The sequence below is a fragment of the Heliangelus exortis genome, chromosome 4 (assembly GCF_036169615.1).
Source record: "Heliangelus exortis chromosome 4, bHelExo1.hap1, whole genome shotgun sequence".
Classification (NCBI taxonomy): domain Eukaryota; kingdom Metazoa; phylum Chordata; class Aves; order Apodiformes; family Trochilidae; genus Heliangelus; species Heliangelus exortis.
Genome location: NC_092425.1, coordinates 24,285,168 through 24,312,898, shown reverse-complemented (window position 1 = coordinate 24,312,898; position 27,731 = coordinate 24,285,168). Strand labels below are relative to the sequence as shown.

Sequence of the window (27,731 nt, the reverse complement as noted above, 5' to 3'; positions counted from 1 at the left end):
CATGCCAGACCTTTTGGAAAAGTTAATGTTACCTACTGTATTCTGCTAAAAAACCTCAGCTTGGTAAATGTTAACTGTCATCTATTTAAAAATATCATAAGAATAAATCACTGGCTGTGAAGAACATAAAGCAGTGAATGAACATTTGAAGTTAAAGAAGTTGCAGGTTTTTAAAAACCAGACTACTGCCCTCCCTCCTGAAAATCCAGTAAAACAAAATAACTGGTTATTTTTACTGCTCAGGTATCATAAGCAGATCCACTCAAAGTCACTCCTCACTCCAGTCATCATTTTGATAACTATACTTCCTTTTGGGGGATCTGGGGTTTTTGGTTTCTTGTTTGGGTTTGTTCTTGCAAGGCTAGCAGTCTCCCTACGTACTTTATAAAGCTGAGAACAGAGACACATCAGTTAAACAGAATTTAACAAATGCATAAAGGGAGAGTGCTTGCAAAATCATAGAATCATAGAATTGGCTGGGTTGGAAGGGACCTCAGAGATCATCAAGTCCAACCCTTGATCAAGTCCAACGCTGCAGTTACCAGACCATGGCACTGAGTGCCACATCCAGTCTCTTTTTAAATATCTCCAGGGATGGAGAATCCACCACTTCCCGGGGCAGCCCATTCCAATGTCTGATCACCCTCTCAGTAAAGAAATTCTTTCTAATGTCCAACCTAAACCTGCCCCGGCACAACTTGAGACCATGCCCTCTTGTCTTGCTGAGGGTTGCCTGGGAAAAGAGACCAACCCCCACCTGGCTGCAACCTCCTTTCAGGGAGTTGTAGAGAGTGATGAGGTCTCCTCTGAGCCTCCTCTTCTCCAGGCTGAACAGCCCCAGCTCCCTCAGCCTCTCCTCATAGGATCTGTGCTCAAGTCCCTTCACCAGCCTGGTTGCCCTCCTTTGGACCTGCTCCAGGACCTCAATCTCCTTCCTAAACTGAGGGGCCCAGAACTGGACACAGTACTCAAGGTGTGGCCTCACCAGTGCTGAGTACAGGGGCTCATATGATGGGCTCATAACCATTCCCCTCAGTCTTTTGTAACACACGTAGCCTGTACCTTGGCTTTCCCCACACGGTCTGTATTTGTCTCACATAAAGTCGCAGTGCAGTCTTTTTGTTGCAAAGCTCACATCTGTTAAAGTAACACCTGTGATCCGTACAGCATCCCTTTGTAAGTACTATAATATCACTGGTCTGTATTAATTCTGTTCCTTTTTGTTTTTAGTTGTGTGCCTGGTTGCTTACCACATATTTTTCATGCTGTTCGTCTGGTCATATTGGAAAACAATCTTTACTCTGCCAATGAATCCTTCAAAAGAAGTAAGATAAACTTAAACTTTGTTTCTGAAATAGCCTAGTCAAATGCCTGATTTTGTAGTTGTAGAATAACTTAGTCTCTGATCTTACGTAGTTTTATACTGTGTAGAAAGATGCAAATGGCAGTTACAGCTTCTTAATAGGGGTAAGTCAGATTGCAAACAGTGTAATGACAAAGACAAAAAGAATTACACCTTCTCTAAGTTTTGTAATAGATTTTTAAAAAAAGAGATAATATCTATGATATTAAAATTAAAAGGAAAAAAAAACCCCAAACCATCTCCACTTGAAAACTTAGCATTATTTGACCTAGAATCTTAAATAATAAAATACTTGTATGTATTTCCCTGTGTTTAAGACTTATGTCACCTGCCAGCATCTCTTTGTTGTGTTCTGAATTAAAGCCTCTTCCCAATTTGTTATGGTATGAAGGAACTTGAGCGTTGTGGCACAACACATAACAGGTAAGCTGATGCTAGGAAGCCACATCTGGCTAAGCAGGACTGGGAGATAGTATAGAACAGCTGCATGGAAAAGAAGTCTGGGTCAACATATACCCCAGAAATGTTACAGAAGAAGGATTCAGTTGTCTTGGAGAATTTTAAGATACAATTGACCTTAAGATAATTGCTTTTAATATAGTATTGGATTTTTTTATTATTTTAATTTCACCAAATCACAGAGTTTGGTAGGGTCTTCTGAAGATCATATAGTCCAACCCCTCTGCAGAGCAGGTTCACCTAGAGCAGGCTGTGCAGGATGGCATCCAAGTGGGTGTTGAATGTCTCCAAAGACAGAGACTCCACCACCTCTCTGGGCAGCCTGTTCCAGTTACTGTTACTCTCACAGTGAAGTTTACCTTATATTTTGGTTGAGCCTCATGTTTTCCAGTTTGTGACTAAATTTCAAATTCTTTCTAGCATTAAAAAACAAAAAACAAAAAACAAAAAAACCACCAAACCTAAAAAAGGACAAAACTTGTCAATAGCTTTGATGAAAATCCTCCCCATGCAGTTTGGTACAGTGAAGAAATTTTTTTGGCCTCTTCCATCCTGTCTCTGTATAGTAGCCTCAAAATCCTCACGAGGTGCTATGTCACACAACCTCAGACAGAGGAATCATGCTATGGAGTTTGAAATATCCACGAAGCCAATACTTATTTTGGCAAGGACTAGCTCTTATAACTAACATGTGAACACAAAATAAACAGCTTGCACTGTGTTGTGCAGAGGTTCTTTTCTGAACAGTTTTCATTCACTAATAAGATACATAATTGTGGAAACAAGTGGATAATTCAGCATAATTGGCATCTTCCTTGAATTTCACTGCAGTCTTTCCAACAGCTTGGGGTGGAGAAGAGTGAATAAATTAAGAACTTTTTTCATTTGGTAATTACATAGCAAAATATATGCACATATACAGTGACTGTAGCGATAATTGGAATGGTTTTCAAATCACTGGGATGAAGCCAATGAAAGGCTTCCAAAACATTTTGACAAATCCTTAGTAATTATGGTGAGATTCCAAAGCCATCATACAATGCTACTGGAGAACTTCAAGTGGGATAAGGAGGATAAGTATTGAAGGAGGATAAAAAAAAAGCAATGTGTAGTGTTTTTGTGTTTTTTGAATTTACACAATGTTGCTGCCAGTAAGTGACATCTTTGTTGTTCCGTGTCTTTTTTTCCTAATCTACTATTTTAAAAATTTAATTAGTGTATTTTTTTAATGTTAAGCTACTGCTTTGCTTTCAGTTTCCAGGATGAAGTCTGTAAATGTAAAAGAATGTTTTCAACATAACTGAAGAGACTTACCAACTATAGCAAAAGCTTATTTGAAAAGGCAGAAACAGATAAAGCTTTGTGTTTTGTATCTATGAATATTACAGCTGGTGCAAACCACAGTTTGTATATTTCTTTTTAATCTTAGTTAAACTTTTTACATATATGAAAAGCACTAAAGTTCCAGCTGCAGTTTCTCCATAAGAGGCTTTGGGGAACAATGCTTTAATATGTGCCATCCTGTACCTGTGTGTACCAGCTATATACAAGCTTGAAGGTGGGAGAGAGGATGGTTTCCCAGGCAGGAAGGTTTTGTAGACTTAGGACAATTCTGAGAACCAACAGAAAAGATGGAACTCTGTGTACACCAAGCAGGAAGAACTTAAAAAAAATAAAAAACCCAAACCAGAACACAAAACAAAACAGCATTCTGAACCAAATTGGTATGAATCTATTCAGGTGTTGGCAAGAGTGTCTTCTAGCTAGGGGAAGAAATGAAAGGTGACCTGGGAAACTCAAGCTAAACAGTGAACCTCCAGCTTCTGCTGGAAGATTGTGAGCTTTGTCAGGAAGGTAGAGTGGTGGCTTCTCTATGGAGGTGAGAATAGGCTTCTGTTATGTTTCTGTCTGCTTCCTTAATTTTATATCACTTTCATTTTGGGGAAAAAAAATTGTAACAACCAGCCTGTCTGTACACAGAAATGCTACGCAGAGACAACCACTCATCCTGCTAAATATAGACCTTTTTTCAGTGGTGATTTTGTATCCTTTTTCTCTGACAGAGGTACCAAAGGCTTTGGCATCTGCCCATTTCTAGAGGCTGCAGCAACAAGTTGACTGTGTTGCTGGTTTGCTGAGGAATTTAGAAGAAATTTGTATTGCTCAATGTATAGTGTGAATCTTCTTGAGTGATTTTTACCCTCTCGGCTCATACTGGAGCATGTTTTGTTACTGCAGCTTTGGGCAGTGAAAGAAGTTGCCCTTTTATGCAGGCATATGTTAAGATGTGGTTATTCTGCCATACAGGACACCCATCTCTTCCTTCTCTTGGCCAGGCGCTGAAGTAAAAACATCCTAACACCTGTGTTTAGAGACCAGCAACTCTCCAGTGGCAAAGAATAAAAAAGGAAATGCCAGACAGCAGATGAGAAGTAAAGCTGTCTGTTCTGGTGTTACTAGTAACACATTTTCTGTCAGCTGAAGGCAGACATCCCTAGTTTCTATTCACTAGCTAATACTTAGTATTACAGAAGTAAATTATCTGACGTTTCAAGGGAAGGGTAAGCTCTTGCTCCTTCTCTTGAAGTACATCCCTTATTGCTCCTGGAAACATTCAGCATTGTTTCAATACCAAATTAGAAATAAATTTAATTTTGTCTTTAGTTGCCATAAACTAAATCAGAGGTCTTAGGAACACTGGATTATTTTGCTGTAATACCTAATGCCAACCCATCTTTATGTAATTAATACTTGCTTCTCTTTGCATCTCTATAGATACTTATTTAACTTGAAATTTTCTAACATATCTTTTGATTTTAAAAATTATTCCAGTTCCATCTATCATATTCAGACAAGGAATCCCTAGAGAGGGAGCCCAGAGGTGAATCCCAGCAAGAAGTCTTGAGACGGGCAGCAAAAGATCTTCCTATCTATACACGGACAATGTCTGGAGGTAAATAGGTGTTCAGGAGACCACTGAAGGCAGGTGTTTTGATGTACTACCTCAACTAATTAAAAAAAAAAATTCAAGGGTTTGGATTGTGGAGAAGAACTGATTTTCATACTTCTTAAACTAACAAAGTGACCCAAGAATGTAACTTTAATGAAGCTTTACACACTTACATGTACTCAGTGGAAAGGTTGTTGGAAAGTAAATCACTGCAAACGATTTAGGATTTTAAAGTAGATTAACAGTGCTATGTTAAATGTTTGTAAACTGACATTAACAAGTAGCTTGCAATACTATCAAACTGCAAAAAAAGTCTGTAGAAGTCTTTAGCTGCATGGGTTAAAAAAAAATTCAAAATTACTCATTATTCACTATTTGCATGTCATGTATAGATCACAATAAGAAACCATTACTGGTTCATTTGCTGGTTGTACAGTTGCAAGAGAAAAAGTTCTTTCAATCTAAGAGTTTGTGAATGCTGGCTAGCTGAGCAAATCCAACAGCTAATCTCATATAGTAAATTAAAGCTGCTAGAACAATAGCTTAAAATAGCCATATTGTTAAACAGTCATTAAAGGTTTTCTAGTCTAGTGAGGGTTTTGTGAGTTTTGTTGGGTCATTGGTTGTTTTGCAGAACTGAGGTGTTTGGAAGAAAAAATACCCTGATTAGCATGATTAGCAGAGATTGCAAAAACTGAGCTTTTTTGGTTCCCTGTGCTAGATTCAGCATTGCAAGTGATTGAACAATGCTTCAGTATTTGCAACTGCTTGTGATCATGCAGAAACGCTTTTCTGGGGCTTCTGCTGGACTGAGTTGTTTGTATTTACTGTTGTGTGGTCTTTAGGAATGAAAATGTTTAATTTACATTGGGATGTAATGTTGGAACTTTTTTCTTTAGCAATCAGATACTGTGACAGATGCCATCTTGTAAAACCAGATCGTTGCCATCACTGTTCTGTATGCGACAAGTAAGAAAATATTTTAAGTTCTGAATAAATTGATTTTTTTCTTGACACATAAGCTTTTAGTTTATATGCATAGATTTTCCAGTTGTAACATTTTGGCAGAGAACCTTTTTTTTGACTCCTTAGATTTTTTTCAGGTTTACTTTTTAAAGTTTGTTTTGAAGGAAGTCTGTGACTTACTCTGATTTGATTATTTTCTTGATACCTACATGGATTACTAAGTCTTACACAGTCTTTATGAAATGGTTAAAAATTCTAAATATTAATAAAGAGCTTTCCTTAAGAATGCAACCAAAAATAGCTGATAAACAAAAATTTGCTTCTCTTGTTAGAATCTGAATAAAGATCACTATCCATCTCAATCTAATCATGATGTCACTTACATCTTACCCAAGGTAATAAGCTTAATATCCTATTTTTCATTGGAAGACTTGCAGGTTATTTTTATTTAAAGAAAGAAGCAACCAAGCATCCCCCATTTTAATGAAGCTGTAAAATATAGTTTTTGTTTGTCTAACACAAAATAAATTCACCTCCATATTTTCCAGAAGCCTAACTGTTTCCTAATTCAATCTTTATTTTGGCTGTTCTTCTCTCTGACCTTTCTCCAGTTAGCTTGGATGTCTGTGTGTTTCTTTACTCTTGCCCACAATTATTTAAATTTCTAACTTTAAGAGAAAGGGCTTCCTCAAAGGCTGATTTATTCTTAGCTTTAAGGTTGTTCCACATATTCTCCAGCTGATAATGCATTAAGTCTTCCAACATAAATGTGAGGCACAGAAGACTTTCCATTTGGTCCAGCAGAGGCAATGAAGGAGTAACTGAGTTGAGTGAGAAAGAGGATCTTGGTTGTGTTGTGTGGGATGGTGGTTGCAGAGTAAGACAGGAATACTCTCATACCTGAGCAGGGCTAAGGAAAAGAGAGACCTGTGTTATCCTGTGAGATGTCAGCGAAATTTGCAGAATGCCATTAATAAATAGTTTTTGCAGACTATCTTAACTTTATCCTTACCTTGTAAAAATTCACTTGCCTTAATTATATCTGATTCTCTTCTGCATATTTTATTATGGAGAGTGATTAATTATGAATATGTTTGGGATTTTTCACACAAGGTAAGTTCTTGCCCCGTGTCTCTGCATATTTTTCTATAAAAGAATTAATGTATGTGCAAATAAATCTGCTTGCATCACTAAGTATATTATAATTGAATTAGCCCAGTTTCTAAGTCTTCATCAGAGACACAGGTTTTTCAGCTATTATTTTTCAACTATTCAGAATGAGAACCAAACCCTAAAGCTCAAGATATAGATGATATTTACTTAAATCAGTAAGCTCTTGACAGAACAAGCATTTTAAGTTTGGGTTACCTACAGTTTACTTATTGGTAAACTGTATTGTGTAAAATGAAATAGACATCTTTGTTAAATAGATTAGATAACTGACTGTACCTGTGGGTAATTCTTAACCTGTATGTGAATAATTTGAACTTGATAAGCAACTGTGTTTCTGACTTTGTTTTTCTTTTGCCTTTTGCAATTCTTGGAACTCTGTTGTTTTTTTTTTAAGATGCATTTTGAAAATGGATCATCATTGCCCTTGGTGAGTGTACTACTGGCTTTCTTATTTTCTGGTTTGGTAAAATATGCTCTTGTTAAGAATGTGATGCTTTCATATTCCTGCATTTAATTGCTCATGTGAAGTTACTGATCTTGAGAGACTGCTGGAGTACTTAGTTTTTGTCCTCTCTTCCTAGTTGAGAGAAGTGGAAAGAAGTTCAGTATTGTTCTTCCTAGACCTGGGAGTTAAGTAACTCCCTGTTTTTACACCCTTCCTGTGTTTACAGTTAGGTTGAGGGAGACTTCTGATCAGTAAGAAAACAACTTTTAAGAACTGCATCTTTTTCTTATGGACTTTGAGTTTGAGTGTTACTGCGGCTTAGTTGCACTGAATGATGAAATACAGAAGCTCCCAGGACAGCTTGAGTGGAAACATGGAGTTAGCTCTTGTTTTATGGCTTCTTTGCTTTCTTGCTTTTTTTTTCCTCCCCCACCCTTCCTCCTTTTGCTGCCACCTCAGCCTGTGCAGTGGTTGTGTTTCCTGTCTTTTTTCAGCAACCCGTAGATCCACTGAGCAGACAGGAGGTATCATTAATTTCATGTCAGCTTGGCAGCTATCTCATGGAAGTAATTACAGATAATTGTTTTAAAAGATCCAAGTTAAGAGGACTGAGTGGTACATGGCAGTTCTTCACAACATGAAACTGATCAGAAAAGAATTTCCTGTGTTGGCCAAACTGAGTGATGGTTCTAAGCAGCTGGTTTGACCTTCTTGAATCAACTGGCAGGGCAGAGAAGATTCTGTCCTTGGGGAGGAAGGGGTCACCCTCTGTTTGTCTTGGCTTGTCCTGGCTACAGCTTTCACATAGTGCAGTTTGACTGAAAGATCTCCCCTTATTTTGCAGCTGTGAGGTAGATACAATTGAAAGAAATATTTAATAATAGAGCTTAGAGTTCCTTCTTTGTATTTTCTTGCTGTAGGGATATCAGCATGTGAAACTTCATGATGCTTACTGTTAGTAATGTGCTTCTTAAAAAAAAACACAAACAAACACACACACAAAAATTCACAGATAAAAGTATTAAACAATGTACAAATTTCTTATAAGAAAAAAGGCTGTTGCTTTTTTCAGCCTTCTTATAGCTATCTTGTAGAAAGCTATAAGAAAAATAGCTGTCAGGCTATTTCTGACAAAATATCAGTGAAAAGTCTCAGTAATGCTGTTATTATTCAGCAGTATACACACTTCTCATAAGCTTCATGGTCTGTTTGGGATTTTTTGAGTTGTCTTGCCTTAGGATAGTGCATGAAAATGAAAAACAAGGTATTGCCTTGTTTTATTTTTCCTAGGTTGAGTGAATGTCCACAGTTCCTTCCTCACTCTGAAAAAATTAACTGTGTGAGTGTGACAAGAGAGTTTTGAATTATTGCAGAGATGCTGCTCAAACTTCATGGGTTCCTTTAAGGGAAATATCACATGGCTAATTTACCAAGAAACATAAGGTTGAATATTAGTGTAATGGGTGGGATTTAGCACCCCTGAAAAAACCACCAGGTCCCGCTTTGCTTTTCGTGTTGAGGTTTTTTGGTGGTGGCCAAGTTAGGCAGGCAGGAGATGGGAAAGAACCATGTGTGATGCTTATAGAGAGCAGGGAAACAGTAATGAGAATTACTATTTTAATATTCTGCTAGAAGAAGGGTTTCTGGAGAGATGACAGGTAAAAACAACCTGGGGGAGAGTAAGATGAAGCATTTGGAAGGCAGAGGTAGTAAGATGGTAGTCATGTTGTAGCCCCAGGTCAGCTGCTCTCTGCTATTTTCGGAGGCTTTATTTTGGCTGCCGCTCCTGTGCCAGTGGAAGTGCTGTGATACATGGAAATACTTAATGCTAATTGCTCTCTAACTTAAACTTCAAAAAAGGTTTAAGAGATGCAGAAATAAAAGCACTAGTGATTCCTCTACTGGTGCTCCTGCTAATTGTGTTATAGATGGAGCTGAAGGCAGAAATGCTATGTCTCGAGCACAAAAATATTATTTGTACGTAACAACTTCAATATTAACAAGGTGCATGAGCAACACCTTAGGAAGCATTTAAAACCTCTCTCCTCTGTCTTTTGGGTCATTTAGAAAGAATTTAGCATCTCCTTAATTCTATGCTGCCTTTTTTTAGCTGAGCTGCATCACTTTCAGTGCCTTCTAAGTTACTGTTTTGCCTGGCATTTTCAGTAAACTCTTGAGACAGAAAGAATAGCCTTCTTTCGTACTTTTGGTTTTAATATTACCTGTAATTCAAATTTTAACCCAGAATTTTCTTTTGTATGAATGTTTCACTGCAATAGCACACCATTATTTAGCAAGCTGTCTGCACCTTTATCCATTTTATTCTTCTTCAGAATGTTAGACTGTAATTCTGACCATCATTCCTGAGTCTTGCAATTTGAGACTACATAATTACAAAACCTTGGTGTTTATTTTCTCTTTAGTCTTTTGATGAACTATTCCAGTAAGAACTTACCACGCTGGGGCCTCATCAAAACTGTGGGGAGTGGGATAATTTATGAAAGTTTTTTTTTATGTATGTACCATATGCAGCAGCACAAAAGAACAATGAGAAATAAATCTGCCACTCAAGAAGTGTCATCTCTAGTGAATAACGTTTTGCTAGTTATTTCTCTCCTCTTTAAACAATGTCATAGAGTAGAAACTATCATAAAAGAAATACCATGAAATTAAAATAGGGCTACCATAGAAACCTTGTGTCTGAATTGCTTGTAGTTTATCATGGAATTGCTGACTCTGAGATATTTAAAGAAGAGACACTTCACTACTTCACTATGGAGAATTGTAATTTACTTTCCAGTAAGAATCATAATGAGCTTAGAAATGCATCCGTGGATTTTTGTCTTTTTTTTTTTTTTTAATTAGAACAATCTCCTGTGAGTCCTTCCGAATCACAGTTAATATAGATGCTCAGTTATTGCTGCATGTTTAAAGGGTGATGCTAAGTTTGTCTAGCCAAGGTGGCATATTTTGTAAAAACTAAAAAGCTAAGAAAGCAAAGAAGCCCCTTATCCACACTAAATGTGGATAACACTGAAAGTTTATTTGATATTTTAAGGTTTTACCCTATTCTTATTACCATGTGTGCTGCCATTGCCATCACTGTCTCCCTAAAGAAGCAAATAGGTGCAACATCTTGTGCTATGCTTCTAGAAGCTGAAGCTGACACTTTCCATGCCTTTTTTTTTTTTTTTTTTAGATTTATTTTTCAATACTCAAGTGCTTTCATGGATGTAGTCATCTCTTAAGCAGCTGATCTTTCCAAGAGCAATATCAATTAATTAAAGAAGGTACAGGGAATATTTTTTAAACTCCTATGGAGGGTTATGTGCAATGGCAACTTGGGCTTAGCTTCCTAATGCAGCCAGGTGGAAGAAAAAGGAAGCTGCTTACCAATAATATGTCCATAGGCAGCACTCCAGTATTTTTCACCTAGTGGATATAACATCAGAACACATTTAATAGAGCTCTGAAATTCATGATACTTAATACCTGGTCTCTGGTAGGAAGCTGCTGTGGTACTAGATGCCTCTCTGATGATTCTGTATTGCTGCTCATAAATTCTTTAAAAATGAGAAAGAGGTGAACTTATAGCCCATAATTTAAAATGTTAAAATGAGATTTATTTTAACATTTAGATGTGTATTTAATGGTTCCTAATCTTTTTTACTTGCTGTCATTTTGTCTGTCACTGATGTGGAACATTTTCTGTTTATTCAACAGTAGTATTTCCCTCATTTTATATAAAGGTCAGTATTTTCAGGGATCTCCTCTGAATACTCTGAGATTGTTACTAATAAACTTTACACTACTATGTAATTATTGAAGGAGGATGTGGGTTAAATGTGACTGCTTTTATTCTCACAAAATTCTGTTTAGATTCAAAATCTTGGCTAGTAACTGTCCCAGTTGCTACGTGCAGTGAATCTAATGGTAAAATACGAATACTTTAGCTGCAACCAGATTTATATCTGCTGGGAACAGGTTTCATACCAAGAGTCAAAATTGAATTTCAGTAAACTATTGAAGTAGTATTATTTGATAAAGTCCTTCAGGTTTGTTTTTTGTTTTTGGTAAAATCTTCTACATAAATTTGGGAGATGAATCTAAATATATTTCAGTAGCTTGAGGCATCACAGAGAGGAAGTAAAACTTGGTTTATATGCTGATATTAACTTTTTGAGAAAATATGTTTAATTTTAAATTAGATTAAAGCAGAGAACATAACTTTCTTTACATTCCATTTTTATGTTTGCTTTTTTTTATCAGGGTGAACAACTGTGTAGGATTCTCCAATTATAAATTTTTTCTCCTCTTCTTGGCTTACTCTCTACTGTATTGCCTCTTCATTGCTGCAACAGATTTACAGTATTTTATCAAGTTTTGGACAGTAAGTACATACTGTGTTTAAGTGTATGAAGTTACTGCTGTGCAAGAAGTCTAAATTCAAGGCTTTACATAGTAATCTTTTGTTTCCTAATAGAGGGTACAAAAGTTTGTCTAGTAATCATAGCCTTCTGTTTATTTTTCTATTCTCTGTTACAAAATTTCACTTATTCCTATGTTATTTTGAAGCTGCATAGAAAAAGTATGCAATTATTTAGGAAACATTTTTCAAGGGAATTTCGGTTACATATGGCTTATGTTAACTTTCTTTAATACTATGCCATGAAAAAGCTTCAGAGAGATTTTCAAATATTTTAATTATGATTATCTGGATTCGTAGTTTAGGATATATTACCTTCTTAGATGTGCATTATTTATACTACTCTCTGACTACTTTGGAAGGGCTATTGAAACAAGATTTTTTGTAAGATAAATTATTCCTCTCTTTAAAAACAGTTCAAAGTTCAGATCCAAATTGCAGGTTCTTGTCAATACTTCTACTTTCTCAAGCAAGAGCCTGTTTTTTTAACATAGATGCTGTCAACAACCAAATTGCATGGTCATCTATACAGTGAAGGTGTATAATTCATTACTCAGATGATTGGTACATAGTAAATTTGTGTCTGCACTGAACTTGATTTGACTGAATAGAACATTATGAGTAATCAAATTAAACAGCTATTTCCCCAATTCCAACAGTGTATTTTTTTCTTGTTTTTAGAATGGCCTTCCGGACACTCAAGCCAAGTTCCACATCATGTTTTTATTCTTTGCTGCAGCTATGTTTTCTGTCAGTCTGTCTTCTCTCTTTGGATATCACTGTTGGCTTGTCAGCAAGAATAAGTCTACATTAGGTAAGCAGTTTTAGTGCTTCCGTCTTTGACAGCAAAAAAATAAATAATAGATGCATATTATATGTATGAGGGTAATGGAGAAAATGTGCAATCTTCTGCAGGTTACTTGGATCATGGTTAGAAGTGCCCAGGTGTGGCAATGTCCAGTACTGACCCCACGGTTCTACTGCTCTCTGGAAATTCTGTCTCTTCTACCCAAGGGACCAAGCTAATAATGAACCTACCCACTTTCCTCCCATCCACAGCTTGTTAACAGAAACTGAATAGATTTAAAAAAAAAAAAAAAATCACTTTGTAATAAATGTTAGACACCCTGATGCCTGGTCACACAAGCAGAAGCAAGGTCTGCCCCCAGGCCAGAGTCCTCTGATGGAATGTCCCAGTCAGGGCAGGGGCTCCATGCTTCACTCCACACTTGCCCTGTACAGCATCCAAATTCCTCTTTTCAGTTCAGCTAGAATTTTGTTTAAAAGCTCTAAAAGGGATAGTTATTGATTCCAGAACTTAGCCTGTACTAGAGACAATGAGAGGAGGGGAAAAAAATTGGAAGGTTGTTTCCTGGATGTTGTTAATTTTGATCAACAGGAATGAGCACATAGAGCCCATGTCAGGAAAGCATCTCATGCAGAAGAGCAGAGTTTAAGGCAGTGCTTCTGTGTTCAGTAGGAAATGGATGCAGAGATCTGAAAAGAGGTTTCACACTTGTGAGCCCTAGCTACTACATAATCACAGTTGCACAGAAAGGACTCTGTGTTAGAAGATAATTTTTAAAAAATCAGAAGATGGCCTGTGCCTATACTATGGGAGCTTATATATAACTGCATTGATTGTCAGTGTCAAACCAGGATTGCTCACCACTGGGATGCAAGTATGGTCACAAAACTTAATGAATATTTGAGTCCCTGTTCTGCACTATGTCCTGGACCATTATACCAATTTTCAATATATTTTTTAAAGGTACTAAATCTCTAAATGCTTTTCTGTTGATACAAGCTGAATGTAAGCCAATGAATTGATTTGTTTTTCCTGGCTCTCTTGGGATTTACCAAGATGTAGATGATTAATGGCAGACTTTGAGTATATGTCATTAGAAGAAAGCTTATCTACTTCAAGATTTCACTAGAGCTTGTGGGTTTCTTCATTATAATGAAAAATAATCTATTTAGAAATAAGTGTAGAAAAAAATTGTTCGGTATAATTGTAAGTAGAGAAAAGCTTTATTAATGATGCTTAAGTAAACAGAAATAATTAAGTATTTTGTTTATAAATAGTTCTAATCATATTAGTGCCCCCCAAATGTTAGAAAATAACCACACTGCAGTATACTTCTAACTCAACCTTTTATGCTTTTTTTTAAAAAATTGAATTCCATGAAGGTAATATACCATATTTTCTGTGCACTTAAGCTAAACAGAAAGATTTGTTTGTCTCTTCTGTTTGTCTGTCTCTTGTTTTACTTCTGAAGATTGTTTGGTATGTGAAACCCTGAACATGCAATATTTTGGTAACGAAGCCATGGAAGCTCTAAGTGTGACTGTGCTTATTGAAATCATCCTGGGACTGTTTCTTCTAGCCTAGAAGATGTCCTAACATGGACATCCAAAAGAGTACCTCTATTTCCCTTCTTCCTTCTTTAAAAGACCTGGTAATGCATACAACATGCTGAAGGTCATTTCCAGCAGTTCATAGCTAAGAATTTACTCCAGAAGTACAATCTCTGCATGGTTCCAGCAGGTTTGTGTGAGCTATACTGGACATAGTTTGCCTACTAAATATAGCCAATTAAGAGAATTAAATGGCTGTCAGTCACTTGGTGGAAAGTGAATGAGTTTTCTGCTTCAGCACTTGGCAACAATTGAAGCTATATTTAGTTCTCTTCTCCAGAAATTTAGGTTGGTCATCCATGGAGAATAATCTGGGTCTACAAGTAAAGCTCGTTCTTTATGCAGCTGTAAAAACACACAGTATTTTCATACCCCAGGATGTGAAAGCCTTGTTTTACTACTAAAGTGTATTAAGCTTTTCTTTTCAATTTCTTTTCCTACAGGAAACCCTGTACTGGGCTTTTATTTCTTAAACACTCCCTCTGGTTAACTCACTTGCTGAAATCTTCATACAAAACATATCACTTTTTAAACAATGAATTCCTCACTCTTCCTTGCCTGGATTAGGGAGGAAGGTGGAGGATTTTTCCACCCTTCCTGAGCTGTAGGACTTCTATGCATGCACAGGGACTGTGTGGCACTGATGTGGCTTTCATGAGTGTACTGACTTCCTCCAGCTCTTGGCAGCACCACCTTTCCTCTTGGATGATGGTATCAGCAGTGTAGTTCCCTAAAAAGTGGTGTGAAACTTAAACACACTATCTTGTGAAAAAAATTAATTACTTTTTTTTTCTTTTAAGAGGTATTCAGAGCTCCCATATTTCGCCACAGAACAGACAAGAATGGCTTCAGCTTGGGCTTCAGCAAAAACCTAAGGCAGGTGTTTGGTGATGAGAAGAAATACTGGTTGCTGCCTGTGTTTTCGAGGTATGCTTCATTTTTAATGCTTTGTCTGCAGAAATATTTTATTTATTTTGTTGGGGGAGGGAATGTTGATGGTTGGATGCAGTAATATTAAAGGTCTTTTCCAACCACAACAACTCTGATTCTGTCAAACTGTTCTATTATAAGGTTCTACACAATTTTTGGGGTTGGGTTTGTAGTTTTGGGGTTTTTCTTTATATATAATTTTCTAAAATTAGATGTGGTAATACTCACTTAAGAAAAAAACAGATCTTAGAAGTATTTTTTAACTGTGACACTAATTTTGAATTTTTCAGCCTAGGGGATGGTTGCTCCTTCCCAACTTGCCTTGTTAATCAGGATCCTGAGCAAGCTTCCACACCTGGTGGTCTTAATTCAGCATCCAAAAAGTAATCTACTTTTTATTACATATTTCAATTAGCTGATATTTTTCCTGTGCACATAATAAAGAAAACCACTTATAAGATACTTACTAGCAGTAAGCAAATTATGAGTATCCTACTAAGAAATACAAGTCAATCTTAAACAGCTAAGCTCAGTCCATCTTCAGACTTTTCATTTAAATTTATGGAAATAAGTTTGGGATCTTCCCCCTTCTGTATGCTTTGTCTCAGTTCAGTGACAGTCCAGGACCTGAATTTTCCATGCCTGCCTAAAGAGTATCAGTAACCTCCTGTTCTGCATAGAAATGAGAGAGTTGGTTGGTCTGCCTGTGGTAGGGATGTATGACCTTGCAAGGCTTTGGGGTGAGGTCTGCTTCTTTAGAGCTGGTGAAAGGTGCTTTGCATAAGGGAGCCCCAGGTTTCAGCACTTGTGCCAGAGCACAAAAATCTGCAAATTAAACACACGTTTTGTTTCTGATGATTCTGCTTAACCTTCACTGCTATGACATCTTTAAAATGTGAAAAGTATGCAGATGTCCCTTAAAGTAAATACGAGAGCTTATTATATCATATTGTACCTTTTTTGCAACATTTATGGTGTGTGATAAGTACTGTACACTTGAATCTGTGACTAAGACATGATAGTGGAATTGTATTGACTATCTTTTATTCAAAAAAGAAACGCATTACCTTTCAGTTACCTGATTACTGATACTTTAGATCTTATTCAAGTGATCCAAAACTTATATCAGGCAAGAGATTTTGGACATATTCTCTCCACTGTTTATCATGTCAGGTTTGTTGTAGTGTATCATGGGTTGATGCTGGCCTGGCAATTAACCAAATGACAGATGCTCTCTATTATCCTTCCACACCCTGATAAAGAAAGGAAAGAGAGTACGCGAGAGAGACTTTCAGGTTGTAAACTAAACTACACAGTGGGAGTGAATATGCAAAAGAGTGCATCTGAACCCAAAGTATGTGTGTTAATAAATAACAGCTGTCGAAAGAAAAATCAGAATGTCTCCCTGGTCTATGTTAGGGAGTTGTTTTTTAGTTACACTTGTATCTGTAATGCATGTAATGACAGAAGAGCAGTGATTCATCAGAAAAGCTGCAAGGTAAGGTAGGGAAAATCCTGGATGCAACAAACTTTGTCATGTGCTGTGAGGTAATGAAAAATTAACTGCAGTTTACTACAATGTTCTTTTTATTGGCATTACAGTGAGAGCCACCTGTTTCCTGCCAAGCCGTTGCGTGATTCCCAGAGCCACCTTCTTACTGATACACCATCTTGGTCAGAAACCAGTGCACAGGCTGAAAAGGGCAAAGTTGGTAAGAAATTGGTTTATGCTGAAATAAAAATTTATTTCGTAATAAACTAGTTTTGTAGGATATAGAATAAAAATGAGTAGGGCCACTTGGTTTGTACTGATGAACCAAAATTTATGAAGCTTGTTTTAAATGCATGTTTGTAGGAAGTTCCATGTGTCAAGCTGCTGTGCTCTTCACAGTTAAACCTGGCCAAGTGATACTGAGAACGCCAGTAGGTGCTAATTATCTTTTTGCTGAAGCTGATAATTAATTATTTCGGGGAAAAAACACCTATACCAGAATATGACGATGCCTTGTTGTAACTTGTGAAAAGCTGTGTAATGGTCACAGGACAGGAATAAATTTGGTAATAGTGGAATGGCATTAAGATGGATTGATAGTTAAAGGTTGTATAACTGATGAAACAGATGTGAGACTTTTTCCTGTGGAAATGTAATTTTTTGTCTTTAAAGGTATGAGTAATCCTGCATTAACCATGGAAAATGAAACCTAATGTCCCTTAAAAGAAACATCTGAATATATAAGGAAAGGTATGTTAATATTCTCTGCATTTAATATGTTATTCCATTATTCCTTACCCCATGAAGAAAGCACAAGAGGATATTACTAAAACAATTCTTATCAGTTTTCAACTTACTTTTTTTTTATGCCACAAAGTAGCAGCACGTGAATTAACAGTTTTAAAATAAACCTCCTTTTTTAATCTTTATACCCATTACTTTTAGGTAATATTTAAAATATTACCTAAAATCTCTTTGGAGAGATAATGAAATTGTGACTATTCCAGCTGTTCAGCAAATATTATAAAGCTAAACTTGAAAATTAAGTTTGTTCTTAACGCTGAATACAAAGATCATCATAGGTTGGTCTGCTAAAGCAGGTAAAGGTGTCTGTTAGATGATGAAGGAAAAAAGATTTATTCTTATATGTAAACAATTAGCAGCCTGTTGTTCTGTGTCAGGTGCTGATCTGCATCCTATTTAATAACAAAACAGTGCTGCCTACTGAAAAGATGTCCATATGACTTCTGAGCATTAAGTCACCTGTTATAAAAAACAGCTGAGATTTTTTTTATTTCTTGCATTGATACCTTGGAAAATTGTCTTCTCAGAAAGCAGGTTTGAGAAGCAGCTGGTATAGATATATGTATTCTGTTGGGTACATAAAAGGAGGAAATCCTATTGTCTGGGTTGGGGAGAATGTTCACAATTTATCATCATATTCACTCCAGTATTTGAAGATTTCTAATTGCATGAAAGCTTATAAAAATGAGTTATTTCCTATTTAAAGGTGCATAAAAGAAATTGACACCAACCCTAAAAATTTCAGCATACCAAATAATGTACAATTTTCCAATAACATTAGAGAAGCTGTTCCAGCAAGGTGATTTCCATCTCTGCTATTGGAAATACCCTTTCATTTATCCTGAAGCAGTGTCTCAAGAGCATGTCCTTCGTGTGCATACGACGTAACTCATGGACATGTCAAGTTACTCTTATTTACTCCTGAAGGAAAAGGAAGGCCTGGAAAGCCATCAGAGAACTGTAGTGATTGCCAGTAGGGGCATGAGGCCTGGTATTGTAATGTCAAGGCAGATGATAAAAATGGTGGGTGTTCAGTTACAACATGTGGCCTGTAGTTTGTACCAGAAAAGTCCCAGAAACTCAGTTGGTTTCATCAGAGAAACTAGAATCTGATCAGCCTTTACATCCTGGTTTTGTGTTAAGTGGTGAATGAAGTCACAGATGGTTCCAGATATAGCTACATGCACACTTGCTGATGGTGTGAGGTGTTGAAGTGTTGAAAGTGTGGGTGTCAAATGAACATCGCTGCTGATGAGAAAATGAAACTCAGCAGGTGTCTGCAGGTTTTACTGCTCTATGTTGCTTTGATTTTCTTTTTTTTTATTAGAATCTAAAAATTACGTTTCTAGCCCTTCCTTCAAAATCTAAAATGATGTGCTTTTGCCCTGTTTAATCCATTGGCTGTTTCAACAGAACAATAGCTTCCAGAAGAGAATAAGTTATTCAGCTCCAGTTAGTTTGATATCTTCCCATGTCATCACTACTCAAGACTAAAGCACTGGAGACAGCTTTTAAAGAAACAACTTTTTAGATTACGTTACAAAAATAACATTAATTTCAACTAGTTTTTTCCAATTGGAATTCTACTTTCAAAAGTCCTAACACTTTGTTTAATTCATAACTTCTAAACTTCAGTCTTTCTTTGAACAATGTGCACTTTTTATTGGTACTTTGTTATTCAGATTATTCTCAAGGTCAGACCTGGTCTGTGATTGTTCTCAAAATGCTGAAGGTGTTTTTTTTTTTTAAGCTGTTTAGCTTGATGAACATCTCATGCTCTTTTTCGGTTCATGTTCCAGTCAGGGACAGTAACATTTAGATTTTAACACTTAGATTTGTGTTTGCAGTCCAATTACCCTTCCCCCTGGGCTTTAGGGGGTTTCTTTTTTCTGCTTTTTGTAAATATTCTTCTTGAAGTGCAGCTTTTTAGAATCACCTTCAGAGGAGGTTGTTCCAAAGACTGCACATAAAGCCATGTAAAGGGACTCCTGAAAGTCAGTTTTGTCTCAGGCTGATGCTTGCTCATGGCATGAGTGCAAGTGCCAATTTGGTTGTACCCTTAGCTCTGACATATTTCTATGTGGCACTTACAGACCTTCTGGAGATATAGCAAAAAAGCCACATTACTCTGTGCATGTGTGTGTGCAATGTTATAGTATTATTATTTTGTAACTCCTTTGCATCTAATTTCATTCCTTTATTGTCACTATTTGAGTTTTATTTGTTTTTATGGAGTGAATAGAATAGTAAAGATGCTGATGTCACTACAACAAAACCAAGTAATTTCAACTTCAATGTGAAAAATGCAGTCCACAGACCTTGCCAGTATGTTAGTAATTTGAATTTCTGTTCCAACTGAGGTTATGTTCAATATCCTGTATCCTGTAATTCTTTATAGTTAATCAGAGGATTAATTACTGAGAGTGACAGATATAGTTTATAGTAACCTAATAGAGAATTGGTTTTTAATGATGTAGGTACCTGAAAGTATATGCAAAAATAACTCAATTTTATGAACTGGTGGCCTGATTGCTACATAGTCAGTTCTTAATCACTCTTATCCTAATGTGGACAAGTAACATAACTGGGAAGGTCCTACTGTGTTCTTCTTCAGTGTGGGATTTTCATTCAGCTGCTGTTCACTTTTCCCTTCGAGTTGATGAGACCTGTTGCAATAACTTGATTTTTAAATATTCTTCAATTCTAATAATCTGTTTTGTGATTTATGTTCTGTTCCAGTTCAAGAAAATACTGTTGTTGAAAGGAAGGTGTATTCTTCCAAATGTCAGCCCTGTTGGCCAGCTGCTCCTGTCTGCTCCTCTGTGGATGTGCTCAGAAAACAAATTGGCAGATGATTAGCTGTCTCCATGTCACTGCTTGAAACATGAAACTAAACATACTATTTCTGAACCAGCTAAATAATGTTTTGACTTAAAATTACCTGTTTTGAATGACAAAGGATGCTTTTGAATATTAGGAAATGAAAACCAAAAAAAGGGAGTCAGTTTACTATTGTAAACAAACAATGACAGGGTTTACTTTGATATTTAGTACAAGAAAAATTTGACTTCCTTACAGTTCAGTCCATGTTCTTGCCTTGGTTCTGAAAATTCACCCTTTAATTCAAATTGCTGTTAAGTCACTGAGTTGAAAAACCAATTTTTTGCACTGCTGACTTAACAGATATGAATAATTTTGTGGCTTCATGAACTGTGTTTTCTTTTGAGCGCTTGATAAGCAATCTTTCAAGAGGACGCCCCAGTGAAGTGTCCAACTAGTTTTGGAAGATTTTTGGAAAACCTCATTGCAAAACCTCCATTTTCCCTCAGATGTGTTTTACCAATAGCTTGAAAAGATGTGGTGGGGTGAAAAAGCCTGATTTGTTAATTGAATGCTACAGTGGGTCACTGGTAAGTGGAGTGATAAAAGGCCTGCGTTCAGCTGGATTATACAAACACGAAGCTGGCCGGCTCTGATGGGAGCGGCACAGGCCAGAGCAATGCAATGGGGATGTTATTGTGCCCTTTGGAGCCATTATCCCTGTTGGAAAACAAAGGTTAGCACTTCACTGATTCAAAAGGCTTTTCAACAACCTCTGTTCCCAAGGACCACCATTTTACCAAATCCTGATTTCTTAATCAATAGTTGTCTCAGATTTTTTTTTCACTTGTTCTTTAAGACAATGCCTTTCTTACTGCACAACCAAAAAGCCAGGCTGCTGCATGTAGGAACCCCCCATCAATTCAGTTACAAGCTGGCAGCCTTCTTAGGATCAGAGTTTACTGGCCAAATAGTAAAAGATGCATTATCAACTTTCAAAGCCTAGGAAGTTTCAGCAACACAGATCTAATTGTCTCGTGCCTTTTGTATACACTATGTTTATGGTATCAGTGTTTACATCTAAATGCAAATTCTTATTTTGAAAACAACTCCAGAAGGAAATTTGTTATGCTTTCTAGGTGGCTAGATAAAAAACCTAGTCCAAAAAAAAATTAAAGTGAAAAACACTCAGACCAAGTTCAGTTCAGTTGAAGCAGGAAAGTATTTCTGTTATGGAACCTGGGTCACTTAGCAGGCTGGTTCACAGTGTAAAGATTCCTGTTGTTTAGAAAAGAGGCAGCAGGACTCTGTGGTGAATTTCTAAAAGCAAAAATTGTATCATTAGCTCTTCTACAGGCAGGTAAATTTAAAATTTGTCTTTCCAGGGTTTACAATTTAAGTGATAGCTGTTGGAGCACAAATATGGGGTTATTTTGGGTTGAATTTTTTTTCATCTCAAAATTTTACCAGCCTGAAAACACCTGTTTCTTGCCAGAAGTGCCAGAGGATGGGTCCCTTGATGTAGAATACCTTTTTTAAACTAGCATGAAGGTAGCATACAGTTTACATGATGCCTGCAGACATCTAGCAACCAAAAGTTTTTCACAGCTATTTATTCAGTGTTGTTCTGTCAGCTTACCTCGTATTAACATTTGTTTAAAGGTTAACTTGTCAAGGGACAAGGGGGAGAGGGAAAATATATTTTTTAACACTTCAGGTTCTCTATCTGTATAGTCTTGTTTTTTACAAAGTTAAGTCACAGGGTGGTTTGTCATGGAGCATGCATTTGAAAATATCAAGTACAAAGTTAAACTTCAGCTTCAGTGTTAACTTGCTCCATGTTTTTACATAAAGGCAAAGTATAGATTTCTTCCCCAGCAAAACTCATTCTGGATCACTCCAGTATGGAGCTCAGCATTGCTGACTGGGTCCAGTGCTCTGCAAGCTCTCAGTGCTCTGCAAGTTTGGGGATTGATGTAAAGAACAGAGAGGGGTAAGGGGTCACGTAAGGCTTCTCCAGGTCTCAGAAGTCACACTCAGAAAGCACAATAGCCCTAAATAATCTGCAGTTTTGATGTAGGCAGAGGCTGTTCCTGTAGCAGAAAACAGATGAAGGAATGGGAAACCCATGCTGAGGGCAGAAAGAGAACTGAGGGGAGCTCAAAGGTTCAGATCTGAGGCAGAGGACTGTAGCTACACTGCTCTCAGGATGAGTATAAGCTGTGCCTCTGAAGAGCAGTCAGCAGGCTTTTGAGTGTTCCTGGCAGTTCTGGATAGGGTCAAAGGTGAGCTAATCATGCTCCAAAGTATAATCTCTGACATGGCTATATTTTTGGCTTTAAGCTCTCTTAATACTTTATATAGCAGAGTGGCAAATGGGCTTTTTGACATAGTGTCACTGAGCATTGATGCTGTTACAATGCACAGGGGAGACTGCAAAGAAGTAAGGGGAGCAAGGACACCGTGTTGTTTTGTCTGCTTGCACTGATTCTCCTTTATATTCTTGCTAAGCACTTTACTACAGCCTTCTGTGTAATTTCTGTCTTTTAAAAAAAGACTGCTTTTTACCTATTGTACAGTTACTAATGTACTTTTTTGCTGAAAGAGTAACTTTCAGGCCCTGATACTTGTCTAGCAGTGTAACTGCATTTCAAGCTTCAGTGGAAGTTGGAGATGTTCTACTGACTCTTTAGATGGGCCTGAGTCCCTAATGACAACGGAGTTCAATTTATTTTGTATACATGTATGCAGTCATATGACTTGTAGCCCCCCACATGCATGTAACAAGCTTTCTTAATTTGTAGTTCAGAACAAATCCAGTATGTGTCTGTACCAGAAGTGGCCCACACATACTCTGTATCTGTTGATAGAGTGCTCCAAGTCTTCAGAAAGAACTATTTTTATTAAGAAAATGGAACACCTAGATGTTGTTGAGCTCTCCCCACTAAGAATTAAGACACAGCTCCTGCTATGCACTTTAGTTCTGTAACTTGGGAGAAAAAGCACTCTACAGTTCAAGTTGCAAATCGAAAGCTCTTTAGTTACCTACACCTATGGGCAGATAACAAAATCAGCAATTATTTTAAATTATTGGTGTACTTACAATCTGTCTTCAGGCAAGACTTCCAACATGGTTGCAGGAAGCAAACTTATTTTAGTGCATGGTGTGCTGTAGCAGTTGTTAATCCCACATTTGGACTGAGAGAGTTCTTGCCCAGATTCAGTTGAGTGGTATGGTGGATGCAGGGGGGGAAATGTTTCTACATAAATTTAGTGTATAACTTTGCTACTTATTAATGTATTGCTCATATAAATAAATGCTTCATGTTCAGCAAGTCATGCACAGTTGTCATTGACACACTGCCTTCAGTTTTACTGACAGTGTACCTGAACAGCAGAACAGCCCTTATCACTGCTCTGGCTTCATTAAAAACCTACCTGCTGTAAACATCCCCCTTCACCAGAGATCTTGACTTTTTCCAGTTAAGTTTTCCTTCCCTACTTTAACATCCACAGCACCTCACAAAGCACCTACAATGTGAAACAGGGCCAGGAGGAACAAAATCCTTTTTTGCTCTTTTAGGGTGAAACACTCCCATCTTCATACTGGCAAACACAGCTGTGCTCTTCTGGATGCTGCTGAAGGTCAAAAAGGTGGAAATTTGTCCTAAAAAAAAGGAGAGGCTTCTTAAACCCTCCCTACTTCACAGAAGAAAGTAGCCACAAGGATATGAAATACTCACTGGAGTTGTCATCCACAGCTGTATTGCTTCCTGAGAGGGCTCTCCAGTCCCCTCCATGCCCAATTTCTTCTCCTCTGTGTGAGTTTCCACTCCTTAGTCTCCCCTCAGAAAGTGTTGGGCACAACTCTGGTACCGAGAGAAATGAGACTCTCTACTTGGGGACCTCTTAAACATGGAGGAAGTTATGGAAAGATGAAAGTAGCTTTTACCTGTTCCAGTTCAGACATAACCTGGTGTATATGCTCCAAGCTTTTCCCCTTTTTTGTTTAAAACCTTATCATAAATATTTGCACTGAACCATACACAAACATTCACATGCAAACCAAGAAGATTAAAAGCTGCTGGCTGTATGGGTGATGGGATGGCTTTGTTACCTCTTCACTTGCTGCTATCACTTTTTCATGAGTGACCTGGTAAGACTACAGGAAAAGCAGCAGCCTTGTGGGGTGAAGTTTTGAGCAACTGCCATCTGCCATAATCTTGCCTACTTTCCCATTGCAGTTTTGGGTTTTTTTATTTTTAAATCTCCCTGGCTTCCATTCCATAGCAGTCCAGATTGGAAAGTCTTTAATTGGAAATGCACTCTCAAGATCTACATCCTCTTTCTCTTGCTCCTTTGCAAGGTTTATTGTAGATGGGCAATTCCTTTATTTCTTCAACTTAATGGCACCTGGGGCAGGAGCAGTGCCCCACCCAGCAGGTTTGATGGCATGGTACTGGGGCCACGGTAGCTCACTTGGCAAGAAGCACAGATACATGTACAGAGAGCCCCCAGGTATGTGCCCTAGAGACCTGAGCCTACCAAAGCCCACCTCAGCCAACAGCCCACCTAGTAATCCCTCAGCCTACAGATGGCCCCAGCCCAGATGTGACCTGTTATAAAATGGAGCTCTTGACAGAGATGCCCTTTGAGAGGTTCTTGGAGCAGCAGGTGAAGCCCTCCCTTTGGATCAGATACCATACAAAGTAACTTCCCTGGGATGGAGTGTCCTTGCCCCACAGGAGAGTGGTATGCACATTATAAGACATCATTCTAAGCTTAGATTTAGTTACACACTGTACAGTATTAGTTCCCAGCTGGCATCCTAAGCCTGTAAGGAAACTGCATCTGCTTAAGTGCTTATATTGTAAGATCCCTGTTCCATTTGACCCTTCTACCTTTTTTCTCAGACCATTAAACTGATTATTGAAGTTTGTCAGTCTCACATGTGTGTGACAGCACCCATCACCTAAATTCAGCAACTTGCACAACCTCCAGGATTTGGGGCAGTGATTACATGTTCAGCCTAGATCCCTGTAATCTCAAGCAGATGGGCCCAACACTTCGATTGCAGCAGTCAGAGGAGAATGCTGTAAGCCCTGTCCCCTTTCCCACCCCCTGCCTGCTCACAGTTTAACTGATTGGCATAACTGGAACAGGCCCAACACTTCCTGACAGTCACCACTTTATGACGTAATTTTCCTCTCTTTTTGTTTTGTTCTGAAAACAGAGTAATTTTTGGCTCACCTAAGAAAGTGCCCCAGTTATAAAGACAAAATACAGTTTATAAAAACCTATGTTATGGCCTGAAAAACAGGAGCCTTACTTTCAGTTATTTTCTCTATCATTTCCGAGATAAAACTGGTCAGCACTTCAAACATACACAACAGAAAAGCAGTAGCTTGGTGATAAGCACACTAACAATTAACCTGCATATAAACCACCACTGTAAATACTACCAATACACCCCAGAGCATGCAGAGGGAGGACAACTGAAGGAAAGCAGGGAGTTTGTGTAGCTCAGCTATTATGTGATAAAAGGGAAATAAAAATACTGCCAACTGCAACTACAGCTCTGATGTGCTACCCTGTAAAAGATAAAGAATGTTCTTTGAGCTGCAGCTCAAAAAGTTCAGCTGTTGCCAATTTCTAATTGATGCACAGAGAAGGGGAGTCTTTCCCCCCTCCCTCCTTTTCTTGCATTATCCAACACAGTTAATTGAGGCAAGTATCTCAGAAGCACAGGGAAGAGCATATGCAGGGTAAGAGAATTCTCCCACTTCAGAGGCAGAAAAAAGTCTCATCTGTGCCAGCACAAAAAGGATGAGACAAGCCTCTGCAGAAATCAGATCTTCACATTTGGCATCAATGAGCACATTCCATTCCCAACCCAACACTCCTAAAATAACACCAGAAAATCCTACTCATTTCTCTACCATACCTAGAAGACAAGAAAAAAAAAAAAAAAACAAACAAAAAACCCAACCGAACAATCTCCTATAAACCAACCAAGGTACACTTAAGTTCAGAGATACCAGAAAAAACTCCATGGTAAGAATGAGAAAAACACACTTCCTCTCTGGCACCTGGGATCACCCAGCACCATGAGGGTGAGCATCCTACAGAAACTGGTAAAGGGAATACTCTGTTTCAACTATATATATACTTGCTATATTGTGGTTTTGTTGTCATTTAATTATATTGCTTTATCACTTTTCTAAATCAAAATCCCACACAACAACAAATATCTTTGACACAGTAAGGTCAGTACTAAAGCACTAAGCCCTTCACAGGTAGAATATCTAAGAGAATTGGACTAGCTCACTTTTCTGCCAGCTGATTTAGTTAGACCTTCACCTATTTTTCTAATGCAACTGCAAAAGACAGATTACACAAGAGTTTTACGGAGCTGAACACACAGTACCACTCAAGATGATTCAGCCAACATGATTAAGTCCAAGATATCTAAAGCACTAATACTTACAGACGAGAAAATTTTTTCTTACAACTTTTAAGTGAAAACACTATAATAAATTTATACTATCTGAGCTTTTATGCCAAGGACATCTTAAAAGAGGTTTGATTCTGCAGCTTTGCTTCTGAAGTACATCCTGTTCCTAAGGCAGTGTTTAAGGCTGCTCATCCAGCATGAAAATTAATACCCTCAGAGTTGTGCAATTAACAGAAACACAACCTGTAACCCAGCAGAAGTAATTGTCAACTGGATTTAAATACAGCTAAGCATACTTGTTATCAACCAGCTCCTCCCACTGTGACTAATCATTCAGACATTACTCAGAACCACTATGTTTGCTCTCTGCAGTTGTTCAGGCTCCCTGATGGAGAGATGGAATTCTCTTTGATATAACTTTAAACTAAAGAAAACCAGATGAGCAGTAACTGATTCCTCAAGGCATATTTTCTCTTTTTAAGACCCTAGCATTCCCCATTCCCTGAAAGTGGAACCATCTCTCTTCTTTCAGCAGAACACAGCACCACAACAGCACAAACCCACCTGAGGGGGACAAAGCATGGACCTGACACCCATCAGGCTGTCTGCACAAGTAAAATCTTTCAGACCATGGACTCTCCTCCAGGTGACCCACAAGCACATGTACCTTGTGGGTGGAGAGCACACACACTCATGCCTCATCTATTTCAGACACAAGGAACAAGTGCAGTTTTATGCAAGCATGCTCTAATTTCAGACTTAGCACTAGAAGGGACCTGCAGCCATCATCCAGTCCAATATATGTGCTCAAAAGAGGGTGAAAGACACCAAGCTGGTCAGAAATTATTTCCCCCTCATAAATCCTCACTGGCTACTTCAGACCACCTACTAATCCATTCCATGTTTACCATCACTTTTCCAGGGACTGAGATGAGGTTTACTGGTCTGCAGTTCCCTGTGCCCTCCTTGAAGGCAGGAGTGACATCTCCCATCTCTTCACCTTCTCAGGAAACTACCCTTATCACTTGTGA

General features: G+C 37.8%; 1 protein-coding gene across 1 annotated transcript in view; it reads left to right on the top strand.

Moving 5' to 3' along the window:
• The window catches only part of ZDHHC2 (zinc finger DHHC-type palmitoyltransferase 2), a 36,647-nt gene extending 13,066 nt beyond the window's left edge, over window positions 1-23,581 (top strand). Inside the window, exons 3-13 of the mRNA XM_071743452.1 lie at window positions 1,231-1,325; window positions 4,655-4,775; window positions 5,672-5,741; window positions 7,306-7,338; window positions 11,626-11,746; window positions 12,464-12,596; window positions 15,001-15,127; window positions 15,421-15,513; window positions 16,733-16,842; window positions 17,295-17,372; window positions 20,166-23,581. Coding sequence (XP_071599553.1) covers window positions 1,231-1,325; window positions 4,655-4,775; window positions 5,672-5,741; window positions 7,306-7,338; window positions 11,626-11,746; window positions 12,464-12,596; window positions 15,001-15,127; window positions 15,421-15,513; window positions 16,733-16,842; window positions 17,295-17,335 — 944 coding nt within the window. The 3' untranslated portion in view covers window positions 17,336-17,372; window positions 20,166-23,581. The remainder of the gene's footprint in view (window positions 1-1,230; window positions 1,326-4,654; window positions 4,776-5,671; window positions 5,742-7,305; window positions 7,339-11,625; window positions 11,747-12,463; window positions 12,597-15,000; window positions 15,128-15,420; window positions 15,514-16,732; window positions 16,843-17,294; window positions 17,373-20,165) is intronic.
• Window positions 23,582-27,731: the final 4,150 nt, after the last annotated feature.